The 27,295-nt window shown below is 49.6% G+C and overlaps 1 protein-coding gene across 15 annotated transcripts in view; it reads left to right on the top strand.

The window, feature by feature from the left end:
• Positions 1-464: 464 nt before the first annotated feature.
• Positions 465-27,295, top strand: part of caska (calcium/calmodulin-dependent serine protein kinase a) — a 58,726-nt gene continuing 31,895 nt past the window's right edge. For 10 of the 15 annotated variants that reach the window (XM_037488201.2, XM_037488202.2, XM_037488190.2 and 7 more), the window contains exons 1-2: positions 465-1,357; positions 25,217-25,329. In XM_037488201.2, coding sequence (XP_037344098.1) covers positions 1,299-1,357; positions 25,217-25,329 — 172 coding nt within the window. In that variant the 5' untranslated portion in view covers positions 465-1,298. The remainder of the gene's footprint in view (positions 1,358-25,216; positions 25,330-27,295) is intronic. The other 5 variants (XM_037488198.2, XM_037488193.2, XM_037488192.2 and 2 more) reach the window with 3 other exon arrangements.

Here is a 27,295-nt window from a genome sequence, read left to right as displayed (position 1 = left end):
CCTCTATTTGTTGTTGCTTGAAAAATGAGCTTGCTGATTGATTAACTATCAAAAAGGTTTGCGCATAACATTTGTTTTGATCAACCATTTGGAAAGTTCACCACTACGCTTATCTACAATTCTGAATCCCAGCAGTGTTTGGCGCTGACGGAAAGACAAAAAGACAATTTCAAAACTCTAGTTAATATTTGCGGACACGCTTCATTCATTTTTTTCAAGGTATCCATTGAAAAAAGTCCCGAGGAAACTGCGGTTTTAGAAAAGCCTTCATGGCGCCGCTCCGCCGCCATATTGGCTCAAGGCACACAGGCTCCGGTGGGGCATCCGGGTCATGGGCTTGGCGCCAAAATGGAGGACGGCAGAACTGTTTCTCAACGCCCCCCCCCCCCCTCCGCCCCCTCCCTCGTGTGGGAGGAGCTCTAAGCTCCGCGGAGCGTTCAAGCACACAGCAGCGCAGGGGGAAAAAAAGAAGAAGAAAAAAAAACACAAACCAACGGCTGGAAAGTGTTTGCCGAGCCGGGGAGACGGAGCGAGGAGACCGAGGGTGGAGACGGAGAGTGGAGCAGCTCACGCACGTCGGACGACTCGAACGCGCCCGGCAGTTATATATATATATATATATATATATATATATATATATATATATATATATATAAAAATATATACATATTATATATAGACAGGAGAACCGTGTGTGTGTGCGCCTGTGCGCGCGCGCGTGTTCCCGAAAGAGTGACCCGTGGCTGCTCGGGAAGTGAAGATCACAGCGACCCACCTGGATCCGGTGCTGTAACCCGAGCCTGATGCACACCGTCCAACCGGGTCCGTCCGGGCGTTTTCCCTCCCCCGTGTGAGTACGACATCGAACACACCGGAGCCGTTTATTCGGGAGCGCACCGGCCCCGGCGGAGCGATGTTTGTTTGACAACCGCCGTGTGGTTTTGCTCTTTGAGACGGGAGGACGTTACCGGGAAGCCGCGGGGGAAAGGCGGGGCCGAACCGGCGGACTCCCAGACTGGATTACTGACACCCCCCCCCTCTTTCTCCCCCTGTGCCGAATAACCCACAGCGACGCAGCATATATTTCTGGGGGTGAGCGGGCCCCCGGGGGGTCGAAGGAGGAGGCAACAACTGGAATTTTAGAAAAGCCTTTTTCTTTGGGAACTCTTTACCGAGCGCACCGCGAGCGCTGTTTCCGACAAACGGTCACTTGATTTTCTCCTCTTTTTTTTTAGGAGCACCTTCGGGTTTAGGACACATATTTTAGGGATATTTCCCCCCCCAGCCGGGGTCGGACCATGGCGGACGACGACATCCTCTTTGAAGATGTGTACGAGCTCTGCGAGGTCATTGGAAAGTAAGTGTTGCATTGCTGTTTTTTTTTCTTTTCTTCTTCCAATTAGCTCCTCGTAACACCGTGAGGGGTCGGAAACGCCCTCGTGATTCACGCTCAACCGCACACGTGCACGCTCAAGCAAAACGTGGGCACATTTGTGTCTGAATCAATGGTCATCATAATTGATAGTAACCTTAATGCCACATGACCCCCCCGACCCCTCGGCAACTATATATATATATTCTCTACTTTTATTGCATTTTCCTTTATGGTCGCCGTGGACGTGATTACAGTTGTTGCATTCCCGGTTGTATTGGTTTTCGTGCTCTGCTTCACTCGGACATCCGGTACTCTGCGGGGTACCTTGTGTGCTTTGACCCGGTGGCAGTTGGCAACTCGCTGCAGAGATGAGAGGGCAGGGCACCAGACCACCGTGAGTCATGCACGCTGCACATCTGGTCACGGTTAGTGACCGGTGCTCCCTCCCCCCCCTGGTGGGGTGCAGGGTTAGGGACACCGGTGGCTTCTGAGAACCGCTGCACGAGTTGTGTTCACCCCCCTGTAAGGGTAAGAACACACATAACAAATAGAATTATCTAGCTAGATCGCTATAGCTGCAATATTATAAAATCTATAGTATTCCGTCAGACCACCATAAACACATGAGACAGGTAATTTCTACTTTGGTTGCTACAGTTGCCCTCCTCTTAGTAGTAAGGGAGAAACAAGCCTGGTGTATTATTACATTTCAGCCCTGTAATTATAATCCATTGCAGACAGGTAGAATGTTGTGACAGTCCTTTAGTGTGTGAAAGTAATATCTTCCCATGATGACTAATGCAGCAGGATGTGTCCATACACCTCGGGCCCGCTTGTACAGATGCGTGAAGCTCAAGGTACTAGAAAGGCTCTGTCCTGCCCCCACGCGCCACACCTGGGACCTCCCCGACTTTGTGGCGACCTGGATAGAGTGACAAGAGAGGCAGTACATCGGAGACACCCGTTGGAGGGTGACCCGTTTCTGTTTGGACTGGGAGTCCCGAGCGGAGGCTCCATGGGAACCAGGAGGCAGGCGGACTGGTTATGGAGTGTCACGGAGCTGGTTGACTGTTTGACAGGGTGACGAGACCTGCGCTGTGCAGTTCGTGTTTGGACAAGTTAATTAAAAAAAAGGGTGTTTTTTTTTTCTCTCTCTTTTGCCACACGGTCAAAGGCTGTTTGTTCATTCTCTTGAACGCACCCATTAGCCGCGCTCCTTCATCTTGAATGTAAACGTACTATAGTCGGCGTGGGTTCGGCGAAGGTTGTTGTGGGCCAGAAGGAGCGCTTTTGAGCGCCAAATGCTCTTTTCAAGTCGGCATGCCACTAACAGTGGTTTTCTGAATCACGGCGTTACTCATCGGACGGACTGTCTGTGATTTACGCTCTGCAGGAGGCGAGAGCGGCCCTTTCTCAGCCGACCGGCTGCTCCTCAGCTTCTTTTTAAGACTCCACCGAAGCACCGGCAGTGGGTTTTTGATGCAGAAAGAGACTGGATTAACTAGACGCAGAGCCAACCAAACGACAACGGGCCTGGAAAGACCTACTCTAAAAGGCCAGCGGCGTGCACAGTCACAAGCGTGTGCGCGTGTGTGTGTGTGTGTGTGTGTGTGTGTGTGTGTGTTCTGCATCGTTGGACCCATGCAGTTGCAAATGCAGACCTATATATGGATTGCTGGGATCCCTGCTCCGTGCATGTCCCCAGGATTTAGGCCCCAAGGAGAACCGGATCCACCCTGTACCCGTGTCCATGTTTATGTGCATGCGACAGCCGAGTGTGCACAAAGACTTATCCCCCCCCCCCCGTCTTGTGTACATCTGTCAGATTGATCCTGCCCGTTGCGCTGCCGCGTCCCAGAGGCGCACAACACAAGAGGACAGGGCTGAGGGTGGGAGGAAAAAAAGTAAATAGAAATGTTAGGACAAAGGAGACGTGAATGAGGAGAGTAAATGTGGGATTGAGGATGACTGAGGGAACAAGAGAGGTCAAGGGTGCAGTAGAAGAGAAGCAGTCCTTTCGTTTGACTCGCACTTCAAGAGACACCCCGTGCCCTCGGGTCACGCTCTCTTCTAGTTCATCCAAGTTGTGCATGTGTTTCTCACGGTAGGGGACGCAACGCAGCGCTGTGCACGAAGACATGGACGGCGAGAGAGACGTTGTTCTCCTTTTCGTTTATTCCTTGCAGCTCTGAACCGCGCTGCAGTTAATGCGCGTGGACAACCGCAGATGCTGATTTCAGTGGACGGCAATCCCAGGTTTGGTTAAACAACATCAGAACGCAGTCTGCACAGTAACATGCACAAAGTGTCGCAGTTATTCAGACTTATTCCAAATAAGGCAATGTTCCTACTAAGCCGTGAACTTCCCTGGTGAAAGGAGAATATTCCACCGGTATTCCCGCTCACATGCAGCCGTGAATGCGCCGCCTCGCGCTTTCATTCCTTTCACCACCTTTTGCTAAAAAGGTCTGCTTCGGGATATTTGTGATGCGGTTTAAAAGTAGTCAATCCAAGCGGAAAGGTGTGCAGTTTGGAACCAGACAAGAGGCCTATTGTTTTGAAGTTGTGAATATTGTTGTGTTGCGAAATGACTGTGGAGTATTAGTGCGCCTGTAAAGGTCGCTAATGTGAACCACGTTGACGCCACGGTCACCGCACACAGCGAACCGCAGGCTCTCCTACCTGTTTCACAGCGGGTATCACCTCTCAGTTGGTGTGTGTGTGTGTGTGTGTGTGTGTGTGTGTGTGTGTGTGTGTGTGTGTGTGTGTGTGTGTGTGTGTGTGTGTGTGTGTGTGTGTGTGTGTGTGTGGTCCGTTGTGTCCTCTTTCCGAAGGGTGACATGGAATACAAGCATGGCTGCATCTCCGGTGCGTGCGTCCCCCCCCCCCTGTCACCTGCTGCAGTGAAGTGACATCACCCTGTAACCCACGCCGAATCAACAGTCGCCCCGTCACCGTTTCTCCGCTCTCTATTTTCTCTTGCTGGGGGGGGGGGGGGGGGGTTAAAATTGCGGTGTCAACGAGGAAGGCTTGTAGGTGTTTTCTATGGTGCCGAGGTGCGACCCGCCGGATTAGTTAAGTGTATTTTTAAAAGCTCAGGTTTTGCGGGTTTTTTAATTTCCTGCCAGTTGTTGGTAAAAATGTGTGAAACACTGACCTACATCGGAACAGGCTGCTCCACTGCTCCCCCGGGCCCCTGGCAGGAGTTGGCTGCGGGGCTTGGGTTGTTGAACGGTGATCTGTGAGGCTAGCGTGACGCTCAGCACCACTTTGGCTGGAGATGCTCCTCACATAACCCACCCGGCAGACCCGTGGGCTGTGGGCCAGTAGGCTAAACTCTGCTTTGTTTGCATTGTCATTCTCGTGTGTGTGTGTGTGTGTGTGTGTGTGTGTGTGTGTGTGTGTGTGTGTGTGTGTGTGTGTGTGTGTGTGTGTGTGTGTGTGTGTGTGTGTGTGTGTGTGTGTGTGTGTGTGTGTGTGTGTGTGTGTGTGTGTGTGCGCGTGCGTTTTGTAAAAGGCGGTCTACCCTGCACCGGAATTAATGCCAGCTGTGTTTAATTCTCCCTGATAAAAAAAGAAGAATACAGTTTGAATCGCGCCTTCTAGCAGGATGGGATTCCGGGGGTGGAGATGTCCGTGTGGCGGGGGGGCGGCCGGGACGGGCCTTCTCTCACACGTCGTCTTCAGCGCCATCCAAAAGGATAGATGCTCCCGGAAGTAGGCAAACAACACAGCCATTAAAAAGTGCCCGTCTTTTGCCCGTGGCCATGACTGAATTGGGTCCCGGTGGCCTCGAGGGATTCGAGCGCTTCCGGGGGGGGGGGGGCCCTTCGCCTATTCTATGTATATAATTATGTGCAAGCAGCTTGTGTTATGTGAGCTTCGCCTCTCCGTCGGGGGTTTGGAGGGCGAGAATCCGCTGAAAGGCTGTTTCCTGCATGCACAATTACACATAGATGATACAGCAGAGAGATCCTGCACTCGACCGCTAACATTTTAAATCCATCCTCATAAGGCTTGAAGAAAACACCCCGCAGCAGCCCTCCATGAGCGGCGGACAGACGGTAGAAAAAAAAAGCGACCTCTGACAATAGATGATGATGCCTGTGAATTGATTCTACAGCGACACGTCTTTTAAACGCCTCTGGTTCGGGCTGATATGGCGACCTTGTGAGGAAACAGTTGCTTATTTACTCATTACTCAGCGGGATCATCTGTTACAGATAATTCATTCAGTGTTTTGTTTTTTTTGTTATGTGATTATTGAGTGTATGTTTCACTCTGTTAGCACTGGTTTTGGTCTCCACCTCCTGAGGGAACTGTTCTTTCATGATGACCGCCCTGTCCGTTGATTGGTTAGAAATTCAACACGACTGTACTTACTGCGTTTATTTTGATATTGTCTACCCCTATATTAGATCTTACTGATCAGTCTACACACTTGATACCCGGTGCCTTTAGCGGTCTGCAGCCTCTCCACCAGACACACAAGGCGTAAGATATTTATAGAGACTGCCAGTCACTGGTTCATTTGAAACCCGAGCATGGATGTGTTTTCTTCACCTCCTGAGGCGGTTCTTGCTTGGCAGAGTTGCAGGAAGAGCAGCGTACTCGGAGCGGTGTTCCGGGGTTTCTCTTCTTGCTTTCTGCATTTCCACTCGGGTGGGGGGGGGGAGGAGAAGCATATGCAGCGCCTGACCTTTTTGCAAATGGAGAAATGTTCTCCGGATGATGCGGAGGAGGCGGGCCTGTTGGACGTAACCTGTCTCGTGGACTGAGCATGCTGGGTATTTCAGCCTTCTGCTGCAGCAGCAGCCTCTTCAAGGACGCCGACCCTCAGCGCCTCGTCACCCATTACGCTGCTTCGCTCTTGCCTTTGATACGGCTGCAATCTGGCGGGGCTGTTCTATTCAGTTTCTGCCAGATAAAGGCCACTGGATCGGCAGTCTGAACATTTTCTTCATCGCGGCGCTGAATTTGCTGCCTACAGTTCATTAATTTGCTCGGCTGCATAGAGCTTGAGAAAGAAAGACGGCGTCTGAGTTTAGAATCGCCGAAGGCTTCGGACTGCAGTCGGTATTTATTGAGTAACGTGGTTATTTACTGTCAGTCAAGACTATGGAAATGTCAACCTTTTGAGTTATGTCAGTTAAACAGGAACATTTCTAAATGGTTGTAATAAAAAGATGTTCTGTTGATCGAAAACTGAAACCGGAGGCAACACTATTGAGGGACACAGGATGTTTGTACCTGTCCTGAGCGGCCAGATGGTTCCTATGATATCTGACTGTGATCACAGCGTGTGTGTGTGTGTGTGTGTGTGTTGAGTGTTCTCCCACACAGATGTTGTGTGTGTGTGTGTGTGTGTCTAATGACACTTAACTGTAGGTTAATTAATCACAGTTAGAAAGGTGATGGAGATCTCTTTGAAGTCCTCTGCAGCATCCACTCAACCCCCTCAGTAACACGTTTAAATGCTAGTTGCCTTGCTGTCTATGAATAAATATATCACTGCCGACCGGAATTCGCTGTATTTATTTTTACATTTTTTTTTAATGCGCCTTTCTCTGTTTTTTTCTGGATTAAGGTACCAAACGTTAGTCGGGGTCTCCACTGACATTTTAGGGCTTTTTGACTCCTTTGCCTCTGTTCCAGTTTATTTTCTGTGTCTTGCTTTCATACAATTGAGGCCCTTTTTAATCTAAACCAATTTCCATGCTGCATGCCAAAGCATACAGTGTCACCTGGGTAACAGCTGGGGCCTTGGAGAAAACAACACCCGCCATGCGACACACGGGGAAAAGACATTTCCCTTTCAAACGTTACAAAAGGGCTTTTGTGTGTGTCTTTCACAGCAGTATGATTCTAGAGGACATTCCTGTCGACCCACACGCGGCTCCACAAGTGACTCAATACGCCCACAGTGGCCCAGCCTCTGTCAGTGAGAGGATCCACACGCGCTCCCTTCGACAGGCTGACCTGTCGAGGTACAGGGGGGGAGGACCGAAGCGAAGGGTTGTCCCCGGTGGTTTTTTCACTGCGCTGCTACACCTTCCACGCCGCGTGAACCCGGGTCACGCTTCAGCTCGCGGCTCAGGAGCTGCGGGGCCAATCGGCTCGAGTTAAGGTCAAAGTGCATTCTCACACCGCGGCGTTAACGCTCGCCGGATGTGGAGCTCATGAGTGCCGAGGAAGGGTCGGTGATCGAAAGGCATCAGAGGACCGTGAAGTAAATCCAGGTCTTTGTTCAACGAGGTCCAGGGAGAAACTTCAAATCCGGCTGAGCTCAGTACTGCAGATGTTTATGCAGCTTTACCTCATCATTGAAATGTGCTTAATTATAGTAGCTACAGTTTATAGAAGGATTGTTCTTGCAAAGCTTCGGGCATTTTCGGATTAGTAGGCCATAAATGACTATAGTGAGTAATGGATGGATGGCAAATATAAGTGGTGCAGAGGACAATAATCCGATCCAGCACGAGCACCATTAATGGACGTTAACTTTTATTGTTATGCAGATTGAGTTCTATAACGTGAATAGAAAAGCGCCAAGAACATTTCATTTCGAACCACACATTATTAGAAGCGCGGTGATGACGGCAGCCCTGCTGGTCTGCGTGTGTTCCGCCGCAATAGATGATCATTTTATCGCTCCCTTCAGCTCGCTTTCTAAAGGCGTCTCCATAGAGCGCTGTTATTATCCTCCAGTGAGGACAGATCAACCCATTATGCCCCTACATGCTCAGTGTCATGCACAGAAAAAGTAATTGACCTCCCATGATAATGAGGCGGGTGAATTAGGGACAACTCCATGTTGAACTTCTCTCTGTTTGTAGTGCTCATTGTGATTATCTTCTTGCTTGTAGACATGCTGCTTTTAAGTGATGACGGATCACGGCCGGAGGCATTTCATTGTATTTGAATGTAAAGTGTACTTCATGTGTCCTGAATAATTAACACAGAATCAGACTTGGAGCCTGCAGAAACCCACTTTTTTTAAGGATCTTTAATCCCTTCACTCAAGTAAAACCCCTTTTGTCAACACTAAAATAAAACGATAAGGCCGATACGTTGGAGTGCACCACACCTGTTGAGTGGTGTTGACTCCTGTTTCTGTCTATCAGTCTGCCAGCTAGTTAGTCCAACCTATAAAAGTGTGTGTGTGTGTGTGTGATCCATAACTGTGACGCTTGACGATTTTGACGTAAAAAGTTGCATCATCACGGCGTCACAGTCTGAGTCAAACCCCCAGCATCCAGGGCCGATGTGCTGCGTGTGCATTCACACGAGTCTGATGTATTGTGATGTGTTGGCCCCCGGGTGACCACTGGAATAGATGCATTTCAATCATCTTGTGTTGTTCTGTTAGTGTTTAGCATACTTTTATATTCCTGGAATGGTTCTAATAAGACAGGAAGTATCACGTAGCAGTAATAATCACATCCTGACCCCTAAACAATGCTTCCTATTGATCAGAGAGAGACACACACACACACACACACACACACACACACGCATTTGTCCAGCCAACCATCAGATTGTCTGTCCCTTTCGTCCTTGAGTTTGATTTGTGATGATTTCATGGTGCCCGCACAGATGTGTAATGGGTCAAATACACTTACAAAATAGGCCCACGTATATTCTGACAGAATCGGACATTAAGGAGCAATATTACATCATTTATGTCGACGTCTGCGGCCTTGCTGTGGCTTACAACTTTAAATCATCGACGGCGGCTGGGATCTGACCGCGACATTGAAGGCGTGTTTAATGACTCATACATTTGAAGGTATTCATCCAAGCCGCCGAGGAGACGTTGTCGGGAAGCGGTGACCGCCTGGAGGAGGCGTCGATGCGGCGGGGCGTTGTGGCTGTGCTGACGCGTTGTCAGACAGCTGCGCGTCCCGGCTCCATCGTAAAGGGGGGGAAGGGGCACGCGACTCGCTCCGAGCTGCCGCAATCTCACAGTACAATGCACTTTTTCCACTGCTCCTCCTGCCCCCCCCCCCCCCCTTCACTTTGCTCTCCTCCAACTCTGGCTTGAAATGTCAGTCTGAACGGACTCTCTCTCTCTCTCTCTCTCCCACTTGTGCAATGTCTCCGCTCGCCTCTTTTATTCCGTCTGTCGGTAGCTTAAATGAAGCCGGCACGGCTCCGTTTGTTCTGCCGGAGGAGTCTCACGAAGGACTACAGTGTGTGAACGACTGGAAGTACTGCTGTCGATATGGATCTGGAGTGGCTGTATTCTCACACACACACACACACACGTACACCCCCTCCCAAATATTTACTCTTCCAATCTGTGGATTCAACTCCCAGGTGTTCGCCGGATGACTTGACATCGGGGGAAACCCTTTTAAGAATGTCTCCCTGATGGAAGGAGGAAGGGGGGGGTCGGGGGGGTGGCTTGTAAGTCTTTTTGATTCACCTGCCAGACTGTGAGAACATACCCTGTAAGAGGAGTCTCAGCCGCTGTCTTTATTGTGTGTTTTTTGTCAAATACTATACTTATGTCTTTTATGTAATCTAGTTGCCTCCAGAGATGCGAGCGCCTCGGCTCCCCGTAAGCAAGCATTGGACATGGTCCCCCGCGCTGTCCTCGCGGGCCGTTTGTGGCCTTTTGGCCGTCTTGGTTCTTTTGCAAGAAGAAGGGGACACAAGAGTCAAACCGAATGCTGAATAAGACATTTTCAGGCAACCAAAGTGCGCTCACCAACATAGAACACGTGTTGAAAGGGGTTAAAGTCCTCGGGGGGGGGGGGGACAACGCTCCCAGACTGCCGTGCTCCATGGGAGCGGCCTGTCAGTCACAAGGTAGCCCCGCCCTAAAGCATACCCTGCTTTAAAATCTATTTTACTCCAGGGGAAAATGATTAAAGACACCAAGAAGACTTGAACCTTGCCACTGAGACCATAAAGACATGTTTACAATGGACACCTTTTCACACCGATCCTACTTAACACACACACAGCCCTCCGTTCAGTCAGTACATGACCTCTGGAGAAGTGGGCCTGCGTGTCAGGGAAATAATCCCGTGACTCAGCATTTCATTAAGGAGGACAGATCAATGCAATTGTAGTCCGTCTTCCAGCAGACGGATGCAGCTGAATGTGAGCCGTCATAATAGTGGCACATGTGTGTGTGCTAATCTGCTTCCTTTCGTTGGCTCCTCACAGCAGGTGCAGCGAAAACAAAAACTGTACTGTAGCCACGGGGGGTTGAAATCGATTCCCTTTTTTCCAAATGCACAGGCAGCGAGTGTTTAAGAGAAATAGTTGTGGATGGAGAATCACTTAAAAGTGTTTTATTCACCTGGAGGCTGTTATTGAGGACAGCGAGGAAACCTGGGCTGAGGCTTAGTGAGGAGAAAGGAGCGCTGAAATGTGCTGGACTCAACTGTGACACACACACACACACACACACACACACACACACACACACACACACACACAATATTAGCACCTCTCAGCAGCTTTCTGGGCTTTTATGTCTGCGTTCACCTCTGCCAAAGCGCCTGACCGAGCCAGCATGTACACTCACACACACATGAACAAGCTGTCCGACCCCTCACTGGGGTCAGGTAAACATACAGTGGCTGTGAGACAGGTTATTTAAACACACAGTCACAACCCCTCCGTTTGGTAAACACACACACATTGCTGAGCACTGTCTCCCTTTCTCACACAAACACACACACACAGCCTCCATATGGTTGCCCAGACAGCACCATGGTGTTTTGTTCAGCTCTCGGTGACGCCTTGCTGCCATATGTGTGTGTTTGTGTGTCGGTCGGCTGATATCTGGGGCTAAAGCTTGTCCCCCGCCATGCACCTGTGCGATAGCGTTTATACAACAGAAGTAATTGTGTCTTAATAGCGTTCAACTGTATTCTAATTTCTGGATTAACGTGTTGACGCCGTAGGCTCCAAACCGACGGTCAGGCCCACGCTCTCGTGGTGACTGACCTTTTAGGGTTCTGTGTAATTATGCACCTTCAAAAACAAAAGAAGGCGCCTCACATTTCCACACCAGCGCACACGCTGTGGAACAATAATTGACGCAAATGAAACCTGCAGGGGCGCACAATCATCCGTAGAATCCACACCGCCCCCCTCCCTTATGATGAACCCCACATCCAATGATGTAATGATGATGCAGCCGGAGAAACGGAGAACCTCGGGCAGTGGATCGGGCAGCCGGAGATCAAAGAGGGTTCGTCTTGAACTCGTGAAGTAACCCAGAGGCCGGAGAGCCGAAGGGACTCCTCCACACCCACACACACTCCCTCTCGTCTTCACTGTGCTCCGAACAGAGAACCATCCAGCAAAACATCCAGGGGCCGCAAACACATCTGTAAGGGGGCAAATGTAAAAGGTCTAAATGCTCGCTGGATATCAACAACACACCTGCATGTGTGATCCCCGCAGGGGGGGGGGCGCAGTCGTGAGGGTTCGATTCCCACACTACAAATGTACATATTTCCTATTATGCATCCACTGGGAAGCCAAACTAAATACAGTTGTTTGAAGGCGATGTTTACACAGGATTATGAAATAGATATTAGAGAAGTCATTCTGTTCCGTTTGACTCCTTAGCTCTAAGCCGCTTATGATAAATAATTGAAACTAATTTGAATTGTTTCCATGTAGTAGGATCATCAGTTTCTACTGACTTGTGGACGAAAGAGGCCCAAACGGAGGAGCAGACTTGTGCAGCTCGATGTGAGACAGAGCTGATTAATTTAGTGTGTGTGTGTGTGTGTGTTGCCACCAGCCATCCAAATGAGCGCCCACGTGCCTCCGACTAAGTGTCAACGCCGTAGGACGCCGGCCTCTCTCCCTCCATCCCTCCCTCTCTCCATCCATCCATCCATCCATCCCTCCCTCCCTCCGCCGGTAGCTCAACAGAAGACAGAAAGCGCTTGTGTTTGTAGTCACGCGTGTGTCTAAATCGGTGTCGCCCCGGTCATGCGAGGCGTGTGTGATCTCTCAGTTTATAGCTGTGTGTGTGTGTGTGTGTGTGTGTGTGTGTGTGTGTGTGTGTGTGTGTGTGTGTGTGTGTGTGTGTGTGTGTGTGTGTGTGTGTGTGTGTGTGTGTGTGTGTGCGACCCCTTGGTGTGTATGTGGGCTAATCTTAGCTTTAGCGCTGGCTTTGGCCAACGCTGAGGATTAAGAGGCAGAAGCACATGGCGAGTGTCACGGCGCCCCGAGAAGGAGCTGAAGTAGAGAAAAACTTTGACGAATCGACAGCTCCACGAATATCTTTGTACTTGTGGAATAAACGTATTTCTACAGCAGCTTGTTGTCGGATGGAGGGTTTCATGTGACTTGTATTAGAAGCTTTATTCATGGTTTCCGTCACATTCCTACTCTCATCCCTCACGTGTTTGTTTAGAATATAACAGTTAGTTTTTTGGTTAAGTGAAGATTTTAAAAAGCCGTCTTCAACGATGGTTTAATGTGATCAACTCCTTTTTCATGGGTACAACTGTGACTAGAACATTTGGATGAATTGAAATAGAAATATGTAAAAAGAAATGTATAATAATATATATCCACCTCCATTGCAAAATCATGTCCAGTTTAGTTGAGACTCGTCTGTGGCATGGTTTACTTGGTGATGACACAGTGGCAACAAAAGACGGTGTCCACAAACAAATGCTTTCTGAAGGACCCTCTGTGGAAGGACAATCGCTGGTTTCAAATGAGCGCCGACAGACGGGCTTTAACGCACAAAAAAAAGGACAGATGGCGGGTTCACACTCGCATCCAACAACAAGTGGAGCTTCTGCCAGAATTACAAAATGCTAAATTGACAGTTCAAGGTAGAAAGATGGTGTTGAAACTGTAACGGAACCAAAGCCACGTCCCCCCTCCCACGCCATCGGCGTTCCCTTCATGCGTGTGCCTCTGTTAATGTGCAGCTCGGTGGGGCTGATGAAACCCACCTGTGCTCAGGAACCTTCACATGGTCGGAGAGAACGGCTTTCAGCCCCCCCCACGTCTTTGTTTGAGCGGACCCTTCTCCCCGTGAGCTTCGGTCTGCAGACACAAAAGCACCCGTTTACCCACGATGCCATTTTCCTCTCAGGGTGAGAAATATTCTCCTCATTGGACTGTCACCCGTCGTTGTTTACTTTTTATTTCCACTTGGGTCTTCTCCCCCCCCCCGTGAGGCCTGTTTACTTCTTCACTTTGGTGCAGAACCGGGGGCTCAGGTTCCTTCTTTTGAAGTCTGTCTTGAGGACTTGGCAGAAGCCGGCCCGGCTGGCTCCTCGCTCCTCGGCTTGGCCCCTGAGTCCCGGAGAACTCGCCGAGCTGGCAGGAGGCTGTGCCTTGGGGTGGTGGTGGGGGGGGGAGGCCAGCCAGCCAGCCAGCCAATGCCGCTGTGGGTGTAATCATAATCGGGATAACTGGTGCTGGAACCCAAAGTGTAGCCAAAGCGTTTCGTTTTCATGATATGCCGAAGCCCATTATTTAGGTTACGGGCGAGCAGAGTGTTCTAAAGAGTCACTGCTTTGATTCTCTCAGTGTTTCCATCCCACTAAACGCTGTCAGTGGGAGAGCTCGGGCCGCGCCATGTCTGTGGCTCCGAGTTCAGTGGAAGTTCTGCTGGATGGGTCTGGCACTCGGAGGAGGACGTGGCCGTTAGCTCAGCTGATGCCAACGGCCCCCAAGTACCTAAGTAAGATCACACGTGAACTGCCTGGTCATGATTATACTGTATATTTATTTAAAGAATAATATCTCATATCTCCCAGCAAATGTTCCTTACTGATTAATAATGTGACTTTTTTTTTTTCAATTAATTGAATTGGTTTCAATGAGTTGTTTGGATTGAAAGTCAGACACAATCTCAAAAGGCTCTTTACGAGTGAGCAGAGCAGAAAGTGACTCTTTACGACCAACAGTCAGGAAATCCAAACGTTATTCATTTGCAGAGCGAAGCGGCCTCACAAAAAGCAATTCATCACATTGTGACGTTTCAACCGGCAAGTGTTTGCTGGTTTGGTTCGATAAATAACTTCAAAGGTTAACACGTTGTCCTTCATTAATATTACAGAACCAATCAATCGCCGGAGCTGAACCGGCATTTCATCAACATCTTCTGTGACCTTTTTAATAACACCAGCCGGACACTCATACTGAACAATGTAGATTCTAGTACTATAATGAGTACAAATCTCCTGATGAGTCTTTTTAAAAGTATCTATTGTTCACACATCTGTCTCAAACTCCTTATTTCTCTGTCAATATATATGATCTTTTTTTTAGCTATAAAGTAAACATCTATTTTGAAGGAACACAACATTTAGGGTGGATGTGAACACTGGGTCGCCATGGCGATGCTCCGCTGCAGACGAGTGCGCGTTGTGCTCGTAGCCCTTTCATCCCCCCCCCCCCCAAGGCCGCTCTCTGTAGGCAGCGGGCGTCTCGCAAACGCTTCGCACTGGCAGAAGGAAACCTGATGGAAGGCAGCAGAAGAATGTCGAGCAACAATGAGAACGCGACGGCAGGAGAGCTTTTAAGGAGACTTGGAAAGCAACAGAAGGAGGCTTTGAAGGGAGCTAATTAGGAGGCCGCCAGGGACCACATGTGCAGAGCAGAATAAAAAGGCTATCGCCTCTCCTCGGCCTCGTCAATGTCGACGTGACCCCGTAGCGTGACCTCTGTTGGCGGCGCTGCTGTTTTTCTCTTCCACGCGGCGCACAAACGGAAGCTTCCTTCTTTTTTCCTGGTGTTTCGTTAACACTCACCTGCTGTCACATGGAATGATTACAACACTTGTTATGTCATTTAATGCCCAAACATTAGGATCATTTGATAAGTTCACCCTTTCAAAGAGCAATACACTTTTATCTCTTTAAGGGAGGTCAGATTTTTTGAATTGAATGTTAAAATAAATAAATAACGGGGTCCGATTACAAAACATTTCCTCTAGATGTAAGACCGCTAAACGTTGTGAGGGAGGTGTGTGTGTTCACAGTGTACTTTTGAGGCCATTCATTCCCATTCTGTCCTTTTGTGTCTCCTTATTTTGTCTTTTGGGGCATCGCTTAGAACCCTGCTTACTGACCAGTGAGAGGGTCCCAGTGATGAATCACACACACACACACACTCACACACACACACTCACACACACACCTCTGCTGGCACAGTGGAGACTCAGGGGCAGTGTTATATAAGGCTGCTTACTACTGGTGTGTGTGTGTGTGTGTGTGTGAAACTGGAGGAGTCGGACTGGAAACCTTGGGCCCCTCCCCTGCTCCTCCGAGCCATTTTTATGGTCCGATGGCCCATGTGTGCTCATTTAAATGTCTCTATAATCACACACACCCACACGCACGTAGGCGGGTGTGCATGTGCGCGTGCACGGCTGCGTCGTGGGTTCTTTCCTCTTTCCGAGGGCCAGATCTCGGCCTCGGCGGGCTCGTTAACTTTTATGGACTGCAGCCCGAGCGAGGAGGCAACGGGGCGAGCCAATGTGCTGACCACTGTGCACAGAGAGCGGACACAACGTGCACACGCACACGCATTCTCTCTCTCTCTGTCTGTCCGGTCCGGCCCGGGACGCGTTGTCCAACGCTGTCCTAAAATGTGCGCCGCTCCCGGAGGCCTCGCCACACAGAGAGCGGATGTATAATCTTCTCGACGATGGCTGTGATTTGAACCGCGATGACGGCTTCATTGGCCTCTCGAGCTGTTTATTATCGGCGTAATTTATTCTTCCCCACCCCTTTCGCTTCCGATGCAAAACCAGCCTGCTCTGGGGATCCAGCCTGAGAGCTCCCAAATTAGACGGGGTGAAAAAAGGCCGGGCTGATAATCAGGCCTTCTGTTTATAATTTCACAGCGCTTTAATAATGCGAGAATCCTTCAGTGCTTCAGCACAGACGATTACAAAATTAATGGGATCATTTGAATTCTTTGCTCTTAAAAGTGATTCGTGTAACCGTTTTAAACCACGTTATGTGTGACTATTTTGATCAGTGCTAATTTGTGTGATTACCATAAATAAATGAGAACAAAGTAAAGACAACAGCTCTTATTAAGACTACTTCAAATACAGCTTTTCCATTTCGCACTAAAGACTGTAAATATTACAGTGTCTCTTCTTCTTGCTGGAATAAGGGTGCGTGTGCTCATCTGTTTGGTACAAGACCGGAGTTGAAACATTGAGTCCAAACTGAGAGGATTAGCGCCTAATTCTCCCATGATGCCCTCTGGCCCGAGTAGAACCTCACTTAGAAAAGCACGACTCTTGGTGTATTCCATCTTTTTTCACCGCGCCTGTTATTTAATTGTTGGAGAAGGGCTGACACACAGATTACTCACCGCGGGCTCCTGACCTCTGACCCCCTCCATCAGAAGGTGCTCTCCCGCCACCTGGGTCAGAGCTGTAATCCATCACGAGGCTACAGATGGATCATCCGTGACTTTCCTCCTCCTCCTCCTCCTCCTGCAGCCTCGTCTCCTGATCCCGGGCCGCGCTTCGGGGTCTCCACACATACATGGGATCTTCTCCTGCGCCGCTCCCCCCCCCCCTTTTCTGGCGCAGCTCATCAATGATTTAGCCTGTGGGGTGATGTCATCGACCTAATGGTCCATCCGCCCCATTAATGTTGCAGCAGATCCCTGACACAAACACAAACACACACTGCCATCACGACGAAAGGCAGCAGATGGTTTAACTTTTTATCATCATGTGGATTGTAATCGTTTTTGGAGATCGTCTGTAATTTTTCATCTGGTGCTAAACTGTAATTTCTTTAATTTGTCAAGCAAGGATTCCCTTCAAAATTGTCTGCAAATATTATATGAAAACTGTGGTCCACTGATTGCTGGTTAAATTGAGTTGATAGGCCAATTTAAGGAATCATTTGGCCTTTCGGTTTGTAATTAATGAAAGCGATGGGGAACGATGGTAGATCTGACATTAGTTACGCTCAATGCACTCTGTAAAAAAAAAAAAAGGGCATTACTCACTGATCTGAGGAGTACTTTAGTTAAATTTAGGCCACAAATCAGCCAGTTAATCCAGAAAGAGCCTCGTCTCCGTCCCCCAAACGGCATCCGGCAGCAAATCTCACGCTTGGCTCAAGACACAAAACACTTGGGGGGGGGGGGGGGGCGGGCGGGCAGGATGATGCTCTTTCTTCGGACTTTTCCCTTTTTTTTTTGTTTTTTTTTGTAGGTTTTATCATAGGCAGATTAAAAAAAGGAATACATGACAGGATGGGTGTCTTGTCAAATCCCACTCGGGCGTCAGAGAGCGGGGCGGATGATGGAGGCTCGTCTCCTCTCGCTCGGCCTCACGGGAAGCCGCCCATTACTCACTCATCCCACCGCTGCGTGGGCGGAGGCAGGAAAAGCCCCCCCACCCCCCCTCGGAGCTGTCACTGTACGGCTCCTCCGCCGTCAGAAGATGACAACCGTAAATGTCCCGAGCCCACGGACGCTCGTCCCCCTCACCAGAGACCGGGTCATCACTTCCTGTCCCTCTCACAGGCCCGTTGCCTGTGTAATATTAATGTCATGTTGGGACAAATGGCTTTCACTATTCATTGGGCGGGGGGGGCATATAGATAACCCATCAGCAACAGAACAGAAAATTGGCCATAACCGGGGCGGGATATTGAGGCCCCCCCATGTGTGTCTGGGTGGGATTTATGAGTCATGAAATGACTCGTCGGTCCGTCGGTTTTTCGTCGGGAGAGAAAATGAAGCCAAATTCACCCAAAGCATCGGAGTATCTTTGTGTTGATTCTGGCGCCCCCTGTGGACCGAAAGAGCTCATTTGTTAGAAGACCCCTCACCTTCCTGCAGGAGGGGGGTCCCCCTGTCTTTTAAGTCAGAAGGTTTTTACGACGCCGCGTGAACTTTTACGTATTGTTCCATCTTCCGTCATGTGGTCGGGGAATGAATGACGTACAAAGTGGCTGCAGAGCGGGCCCCGTTGTTCCACCCCTCACCTGAGGGTCGCTGGCGGAGCAGCCGGGTGGGGAGGAAGCTGGGAGCAGTGGGACCTTCCCCCCCCCTTCTATCTCTCTCTCTCTCTCGAGCGACTGGACCGAACCCCCTTCCCTCAAACCTCCTGCGGATAGAAATACGTTAAGAGCAGAACATGTCTTTCCAGAGCTCCTGCATTCCGTGCTGTGTGTGAGTGACTCAGACCGAAACGCATGCGATTCCCCCCCCCCCCCCTTTATTACACCTGCTGCGCTCTGTGATCCCACATTAGCACATCAGAGCCGAGCGCTTCCATGAACTCCTCCTTCCCGACCCGCACCGAGGTTAATGACAACGAATGAAGATTAACTCTGGTCTTTGATTGGCCGCCGGTGACGACAGCTGCTTTGAAAAGCTCCTCGAAGCAATATGCAGATTTCGGGTGTGTTCCCCGGGAGGCGGTGCAGGATGTAGCGGCTCTGGTGCATAGAGGATTGAAGCAGCGTTTGGCCTTCAGCGATCAAGCTGAAGCAGTTTCCCTCAAAGGCTCAGGGCCATAAACCCTATAGGCCTACGTATCTTTGGATGCACTTGTTTCTCGTTGGACATCTCAACTTGTCTGCTTCTGTTGTGTTCCTAAAAGAACACCGTATTCCCACAATCCTCCAGCGTCTGTGTTTACTCCCCCGCTCGCACCTAACCTCTTTGTATCTGAAATGATCGGAGAACATCCGCTACGTCAAACATGGGCCGCTCCTATATTTTATTGTAGAAAGGCACAACGACTCCGAGGGTACCGGGAGGGGGTGAGAGGAGCATGTAAATCAGAGGTGAAAAGGAATCATTGAATTGTATTTTTTTCCAATGGATAAAACGGTTGTAGGGAAACAAGTTTCTGTATGTTGTTCCAGTTTTTTTTTCCTCTAGCTCGCTGATAATTAATCATTTTCCCACGCGGGTTCGGGTGTGATTTCCTGCCGTGGTTATGTAGCGTTACCCATCCTCGCCATTAGCCATGCAGTTCAGGAGTGCTTACTTCACCACCAAATCTTTCCCTAATCTGTGAACACTGACCCCCGTCCGTGTGTGGAAACACTGTTTACACACCAGAAACAGCTGGAGCGCCCCAACCTGCAGACACCGGGGGGGAGATAATCATACCGTGCGCCCACCGACAGCATTAACGCTGATATGGGCTCCAAATATTAAAGCCGTCTTTGATCGTATAACGTACACGTCTAAACGCCCGGTTCATCGGCGTAAGCCTACTAGTGGCACACAGCAGGCGCCCTACATCAAAGGACAGGCACACCTCACGCTCCAACCAGCTTCTGGGCCACACTTTTTGTGTTTGGGAAAGCCTGTCAACGTGTGTGTGTGTGTGTGTGTGTGTGTGTGTGTGTGTGTGTGTGTGTGTGTGTGTGTGTGTGTGTGTGTGTGTGTGTGTGTGTGTGTGTGTGTGTGGGTGGTGCAGGTGCCTGCGTGTCCATGCCTCTGCCTGATCCCCATGGGAGCGTAAATAAGCTGCTCTGCCTCCTTACATAAGCACTCTGCCTGAGAGATGACGCCATGGAGACAGACATGGGGGGGGGGGGAAGAGGAGACCACTGATGGAGGTGTTTGAGAATAAAGAGGTGGGAGGGGGCGAAGTACAGTGGAGGTTAGTGAAAGGTGCTGTTGGTTTTTTTCGCCTGAAACATTTAGTAATCAGTCTTCCGTGTTTTGTTCAAACTGGTGTTCCTCAGCCGGTGGTTCCTCTGCGTCCGGCTGGACGCCAAAGCCCCGCGGCGGGCCGGGGCTGCTGGGAAATGTCAGACATCTAATCGAGTCTCCTTAAAGCTGTCATTGGCAGCGTGCGGCACAGGCGGCCATACAAGCGCATGGAGACCCTGCTACGATCAGAAAGTGTGTGTGTGTGTGTGTGTGTGTGTGAATACACGTTGAGATTCATTAGGCTTCTTGTCTCACTCGGCTGCTCCGCCTAGCAGAAAGTCTGCTTTGCATTTAACTTTAAAAGATCACCACCATCAATGCTGTTCCACTGTCTCCATGTAGTCCTTTTAGAGCATGAAATAAAGTCACAATGGGATGCAAAAAGTTCCCCAACCCTTTCAGCCTATTTACATGCACGTTGATCTGTAGAGAATGTTTAAATCGAACATATTCATCCACTCCCATATACACGTGAACAGTATCTAGTTTTGTAAAACCAGGATTTGATCACTGTGTGCACAACTTGATCCGACCCGGGTCACAGTAAAAGTCAGTGTGATTAAACTTCTGACAAATCTGTGATTTCCACATCATAAAATGAGGACAATGCGGGTAAAACGACAGTTTACTTTTGTGCTTCGGGGCCCCCAACAAGAATCACCAGTGCAGCAAAGAGGAAAAAAGAAAGTCGATCCCTCACTGGCTTCCCACGGCAGCCAATCAGCAGCGCAGGAAGTGATCCGGATCAGGTGATGGTTTGAGAGGAAAAAAGGGGAATACTCTTTTTTTTTTAAGAGGGTTTATCGCTTTCAGTACGACAGAAAGCGCTTTAACTACTGAACTAAAGCACATCAAACATTTGCTCAATTCCTATTGTCTCTCCCGGGGAAAAAAGGCTTAAGCAATTATGGTGACACAAGGTCATGACTTTATTTCCGTTGTGCTGATGATCACGTTAGAGAAGGAGCGCTGTGGTGTGTGTGCACAGGCACGGGGGGGGGAGCCGGAGCGACCTCATAGAGGGCAGGCTTTGACCCTTAGAGCAGCAGAGAGAGACCCCTTTATAAGACTGATTTAAACTATATACAAGCAGCATGGCGCTGCATCCTTGACAGCCTCTGCCCCGTTACGTATAATTAAACCCCATTAAACGCAGTCGGGCCGTTGACGTCCTCTCACTTTCTCCACTGTGTTTGCCTTTGTATCTTTTTTCCCTCGGGTATCTTTGTTTTATTTTTCCTCTCTGCTTCGACTGGCTCTGTGATTTTTTTTTTTTTTCACTACATAAATTGCCCGACTCGCCCCTCCAAATCTATGTGAGGAAGAGGAGGAGGAGCCCGCATGGCCCCCCGTGTTTGTCGTAAAATCCGCTGACATTTAGAGAATGACACTGATTGATTGGCCACCCGGTTGGGAAGGTGCGTGGCCTGCAAATCACCTTTTTTTTTACTACGTCAACACGCGGTTGGACGGCGTGCGGTGCAGGGCGACCCGTCATTTTGACGAGGCCGTAAACTCCCCCATCAGTTACCGCCAGACGCCGAACACACACACACACACACACGGAGTACAGCCGCCGCGTTGACCTCGCTAACTGGGCCCAAGGAGGAGAGGGCAAAGGTCACGAGATGGCGAGGGGGGCTCATCAAGGGGACTGGAGGTCATGCGCAGAGATGATTTAGCGGCTGCTAAGCCCCACATGCGTATCGGGTTCAGTCGAATATTACAGCCTCCACGAACGATGGCAACGATCAACGCGTCTGTGCGACAGACGGCGCCGACGATGGATTATGAACTCGAGACCTTCAGAATCCCATTTAGTGTAATTACCAGGCGATGACGAGATCATAAGTCAAAAATAAGAGGGGTTTGAGTCAACATCTTGATATAATGAGCAAATGAACCGAATTTAAAGTAACCTTGATCAGCCCCCCCCCCCCCCCCCCCTCCTCCATAATTCACCTCCAAGTACCTCATGATGTCGTTAATAAATCCATAAAAACTATGAAATACTGGAGTGGAATCTTGGATAGGGAGAATTGCAGAGGCCTTTCTGCACAAAAGGGCTCTCCTCTGCCTTCGCTCGCTCTTCCCGGCCATGTGTCTCCTCCCCGCCCGCTTCCTGTTATTTTAGTGAGGGTGGCTAAAGTGCAGGAATCATCAGAACAGCCCGTGTGCAGCTGACACCTCTTCAGGGCTTTAATGGCTGACGCTGTGAGCAGCTGAGCCGGAATGGCTCCTGCATGAGCCCTTCATTTCTTCCAAGGCGCCCAGTTCCTCCTCTTGAGCCGCGCTTCAAAGCCGCCCTGCACCCCCCCTCCCTACATATTTCTCAAGCTAATCGTTGTCTCGTGATGTGTGCGGAGGACACACACACACATTGGGATGTGACCGAGACACAACTCCTTAAAGAATTTGTAACATTCGAGTTCTTTTTTTTTTTTTTCAGTGAGCGGTCTGGTTTGTCCTGCTTTTTAGTGTGAACCTTATCTTCATCTTACATTTATCGTCTTTTATTTGAGCTGTGATATTCATTCAAGTCTCTCTTGCCCTCCCCCCTCTCTTCCTCTCCCCTCGGCCCTCTTCTATTTGTCCCGGCCTCCTCCCGGGCCTCTTGTTCCTCGCTGTACGGAGCGCTGCCCGGAGCGAGGCCTGACATTTGCAGAGCTGGAGCGGCGGTTTGGAGGGGAGGGGAGGGGAGGGGTGGGGGGTGGAGAGGTGAAGCGACTAGACTGAGGCGTGGAGGCAGATAACGCAGCAGAGGAGAGCGCCGCTGCATCACTAATGAGCGCCCTCTGACCCGGTGGACGCGCTCACACTAACCGTCGGACCGACGCGTGTCCCCGCTGGAGTTTGATTTCAAATAGACACTTCTTCTTTTTTGCCGACTTTTTTGCCAACTTCCTGAAAATTGCCGAATTCTTTGTTTGCAAGCCGGTGTTATCTTTCCGTCGGAATGGTAGATTTCCTCGGGGAGCTCTTCACAGTCCAAGAGGCTTCAGAGAGGCGGAGCAGGAGCTGCCAGCAGAGAGTTGCAATGTGCACGTTAGCATCCAGCGCTGCTAGTCAGCACATGGCCTCCTTAATAAGTCTCAGTGGCTTCGATTGATTTGATGGCTGTGTGTGTGGTCTGATTACCTAAAAGAATCAGGTTTAAATGGTGACATTAATGTGCGCTATAAATGCTCTACAGGACCATCTTCCGTCTAAAGGCACAGAGATACTTTCTCTGTTAATCAGCGTCATCGGATTCTTTTGTCATTTGAATCAATTTGGACAAACGGAAGGCTTCGTGCACACAAGTAAACACACAAACAACCAGCAATATTTAACAACCACTAATGCAGCACCTTTGGGGAATGTGTTTATTCTAGCAGTACCTTTTGATTTGCCACACGAGCACCACGCCCCCCACCGTGGAGCCCTGCAAACCAATGAATCTAGTGGTTTTATGTGGAATTTACTGTGTGTGTGTGTGTGTGTGTTTCTCTCTCAGTGAAATGCACACAGACAGGAGCAGCCTGTGAAATAAATGCCTGTCACGGGGTGGTGAAGTGGGGACGGCGTGGAATCTTCCTGCTCTCTGAACGTGTCTGTGAGAGAGTTGGAGAGGGCTGCATAAAGCAGAGAAGCATTGCAACTTTTGGTTTTATTGGCGCTTCCCATATTGTTTCTCTGTATGAGTTTGAGCCGTGTGTGTGTGTGTGTGTGCGTGTGTGTGTGTGTGTGTGTGCATGTGCTGCCTGCTTGGGCACTGTGCCGTCTTACCTCACCCTTCTGACGCTAAGCAGCTTTAGCTTGATCACCATCTGTTCAACCAGTCATTGCACAAGGACTGTCTCTCTCACACACACACACACACACACTTAAGCAGCGCCGCTTGTGTCCAAACAGTGTTGATGTTTTGTGTGGTTGTGAAACGGCTGCTTTCTCATCAGAGCTGCGGTTGTGCTGCTGAGTGGGATTTGCAGTGGGATCACTGCAGGTGTGTGTGTGTGCGTGTGCGTGTGCGTGTGTGTTTGTGTGTGTGCGTGTGTGTGTGCGTGTGTGTTTGTGTGTGTGCTAAATGCTGCTCCGTTGGTAAGCCCGGCTAATTGTGAGTTCTCTTTGGACGATGTGCGGTAATAAAGAAATGCATTTTGATTGTCTCCACTTGAGAGGCCGGGTAAACGAGTGACCGTTACTTTAGGATTTCAGTGTTATGAGTCATCTTTATTTTACAACCTTTTATAACAGACAAGTTCAAAATGATGAGTTGGGTTGTGAATGTTGCTGAGCTCTTTTTCTGGGAATTGTTGGAGAGACAGAGACAGACCTAATGTATCCACACACACACACAGACACACACACATCACCGTGCTGTTTTCTACCTCCGGTCATACTTTCATCTGGGTCATCTTGATTCATGCGATCATCAGAGCTGGAGTTTGAAACGCTGTCACCAAGGTAACAGACAGCTGACTTGTGTCTGGAGCTTTTGGCATTTGAAGCGAAACAAGTCTGTGTACACTTCGTACACTTTATGTTGTGATCCAGATCATTAAACCTCATCATCAGCCTCCACAAAAAACTGCAGCTTCACAGTGCTCACACAAACACCTCACATTACAGCTCGTGCACAGGAACTTTGCCTTGCCTTTCCCCCAGTGCATGCTGGGATAGGTTTCAGCCATAGGCAGGTGTAGAAACTTGATGGATTGGATTATTCGTTTGTTGCTTCCAGCAGGTTTTGCCTGTTCGCTTTTTTTTCTCTCATTTCTCACACAAAATGTGTGATGCCTCACACAATGTCGCTCTACAATTAGACCCACTTATTAAATAGTGATCACAAGATTTTAAAAACTTAACACAATGAGTCACCTAAATTATGACTTTAGTCACACCAAACTCTGAAGCCTCCTCCCAACCCATTTAACTACCTTCTGCAACGATGGGCTTTGTTTGTTTTAATGTCATTTGGGGTCTTTTGGTGCTTCTTTGTGCTCTTGCATGAGAGACGCAACACAACCGATGATATTAAAAGCGCTGTAATCATATCTTTATATTAATAATGTCTCACTGTTATTCATAGCCTGAAACGTGACTCTACAATCAGCCAGTGGATCGGAGGCGTGCTGCCATCCTTCATCACACTAAGCGTCTCCTTTCTTTCTCCCTTCCTTCCTGTGCGTTGTGCAGGGGTCCCTTCAGCGTGGTGAGGAGATGCATCAACAGAGAGACGGGCCAGCAGTTTGCGGTGAAGATCGTGGACGTGGCCCAGTTCACCTCCAGCCCCGGGCTCAGCACGGAGGGTAAGGGATCGCCTCCGTGTCCAGACACACACACACACACACACACACACACACACGGAGAGGTCAGACGCTCGCTTAAAAACACAGTTCAACCAAGTGGATGTTGTTGCACATGCCGAGTGAGGACGTCTCATCAGATATCTGCCCCTGCCTGGAGACGGTGGAGGGAGGGATGGAGAGGAGAGGAGGAGAGATTGAATTAAAGATACATATTTTGATTTTCTTCAGCTGGAAAGGAACTGAGACGTCTGAATAGAGATTTCAAGGAACGCGGTTCTCTAATAGAACAAGAAGAAGAAGAAGGAGGCGGAGGAGGAGGAGGAGGAGGCCTGGCGGTCAGCTGTGACGCAGCGTTACTGCTGGCAGTGTGTCGAGCAGGTATTTTTAGAAAGCGATGAATAGACGCGCGTACGCGGCAGCACAGCGTAAGCCCAGCCTCCCGCTGTGCTGTGTGAGGGGATTTGGTTTCGCTCGTTCAAATGGAACAATAGACACACGAATTGCATCAGCGACGCACACAGGAGAGAGGAAGAGGACCTCCTGATCCCTCCTCAAACCCGCCGTCAATGTTTACCTACATTCTACTTTATTTTGTGGCAATTTTCTCACACGAGACAGCTAAAAAATGCGTAATAAATAAACCTGAAGATGTGATGGCGTTCACCCCCTCACATTCACTTCTATTTGTTTCCAACAAGCGTGTCCCACGTCTCCGTTATCCAATGCTGTACCTCCGCCCTGTGAGGTCTCTTGTGTTGATGTGGTGATTTCAGGGTAATTCATGTTTCTCTGAGGAGCTTTAGCTGCCACATTACACAGCCGCCTTCTTTAACTTCTGTAATTCCCCCTCGCTGATGGAGAGAGAGAGAGAGAGAGAGAGCGCCATCCGCCATGACGGGGCCCGCTCCTCGGTTTACTTAAGCCTCCACAAGGCAGACGCAAAGAGGAAATATCATCACTGTAAACTCCTCCGCTTCTTAAATGCAACGTTCACCGTCTACAATAACAGATGGAAACGGGTCCATCACTGGACCTCAGGTCTCGTTGTCGCCTTGCCCCCCCCCCCACACCCTCCCCCTCCAAGCTGGTCTCTCTCCTGTTGGCTCGACCCATTTTCTTCAGCACACCTTGGCTTTCTGCTGGTGAGGGATTGTTCCCTCTGCCAGTGATGGATGGCTGCAAACTCCCAAATGAACGTTTTTCATTGTAACAGTGCGACCGTAACATTAGTCTTCGTTGTGTGTGTGTGTGTGTGGTCAGCACCCAGTCATTTATATCCAATCATCCCCCCCCCTCGCCCGACCCTCTCCAAAGCCAGGCCGCTGTACTCACAGTTGATTTGCTTTTATTTCCCCTCCTCGACGTTGCCTTTTGAAAGCGGAGCAGCTTCACTTGAGCGGGCAGCTGAAACACAACACTGCAGTCCTCAAATCAACACACACACACACACACACACACACACACACACACACACACACACACACACACACACACACGGACGCAGACAGGGGAAGTGGGTCAAATGGTTTGTGTCTTGGCATTGGATTGGCCAGTGGAGGCCTGACACACACACACCAGCATGTTCCTCTCCAGCCCGTCCGGAGGCCTGAGTGACGAATAGGTCAGACCTCTTAGGGGATGAGAGTGAAAAATCCAGCCAGAGAATGAGTAAAATGCATCATGTGCCATCACCTCCTCTGTGTCCTCGGCCTCCCCGATTCCTTCACTCTCTCCTTTCCTTCTGTGTCTCTCCTTCCTCCGGTCCTAAAATCACATCGGCACACCTGTGTGTTTTTAGAAATCTTGTCAGGTCTGAAACATACAGTAGCGTCTTACACACACACACACACACACACACACACAGGCGTCCAGTTTCTCTGCATGAAGTCACTTTGAGGAGAGCACTGCCTTTAAAGCCTGACAGAATCAATAAACATGTATGCAGGAATCTTCCGTCGCCATGGAT

This window comes from Pungitius pungitius, chromosome 10 (assembly GCF_949316345.1).
Source record: "Pungitius pungitius chromosome 10, fPunPun2.1, whole genome shotgun sequence".
Classification (NCBI taxonomy): Eukaryota; Metazoa; Chordata; class Actinopteri; order Perciformes; family Gasterosteidae; genus Pungitius; species Pungitius pungitius.
This window is presented reverse-complemented; position numbering and strand designations above follow the sequence as displayed.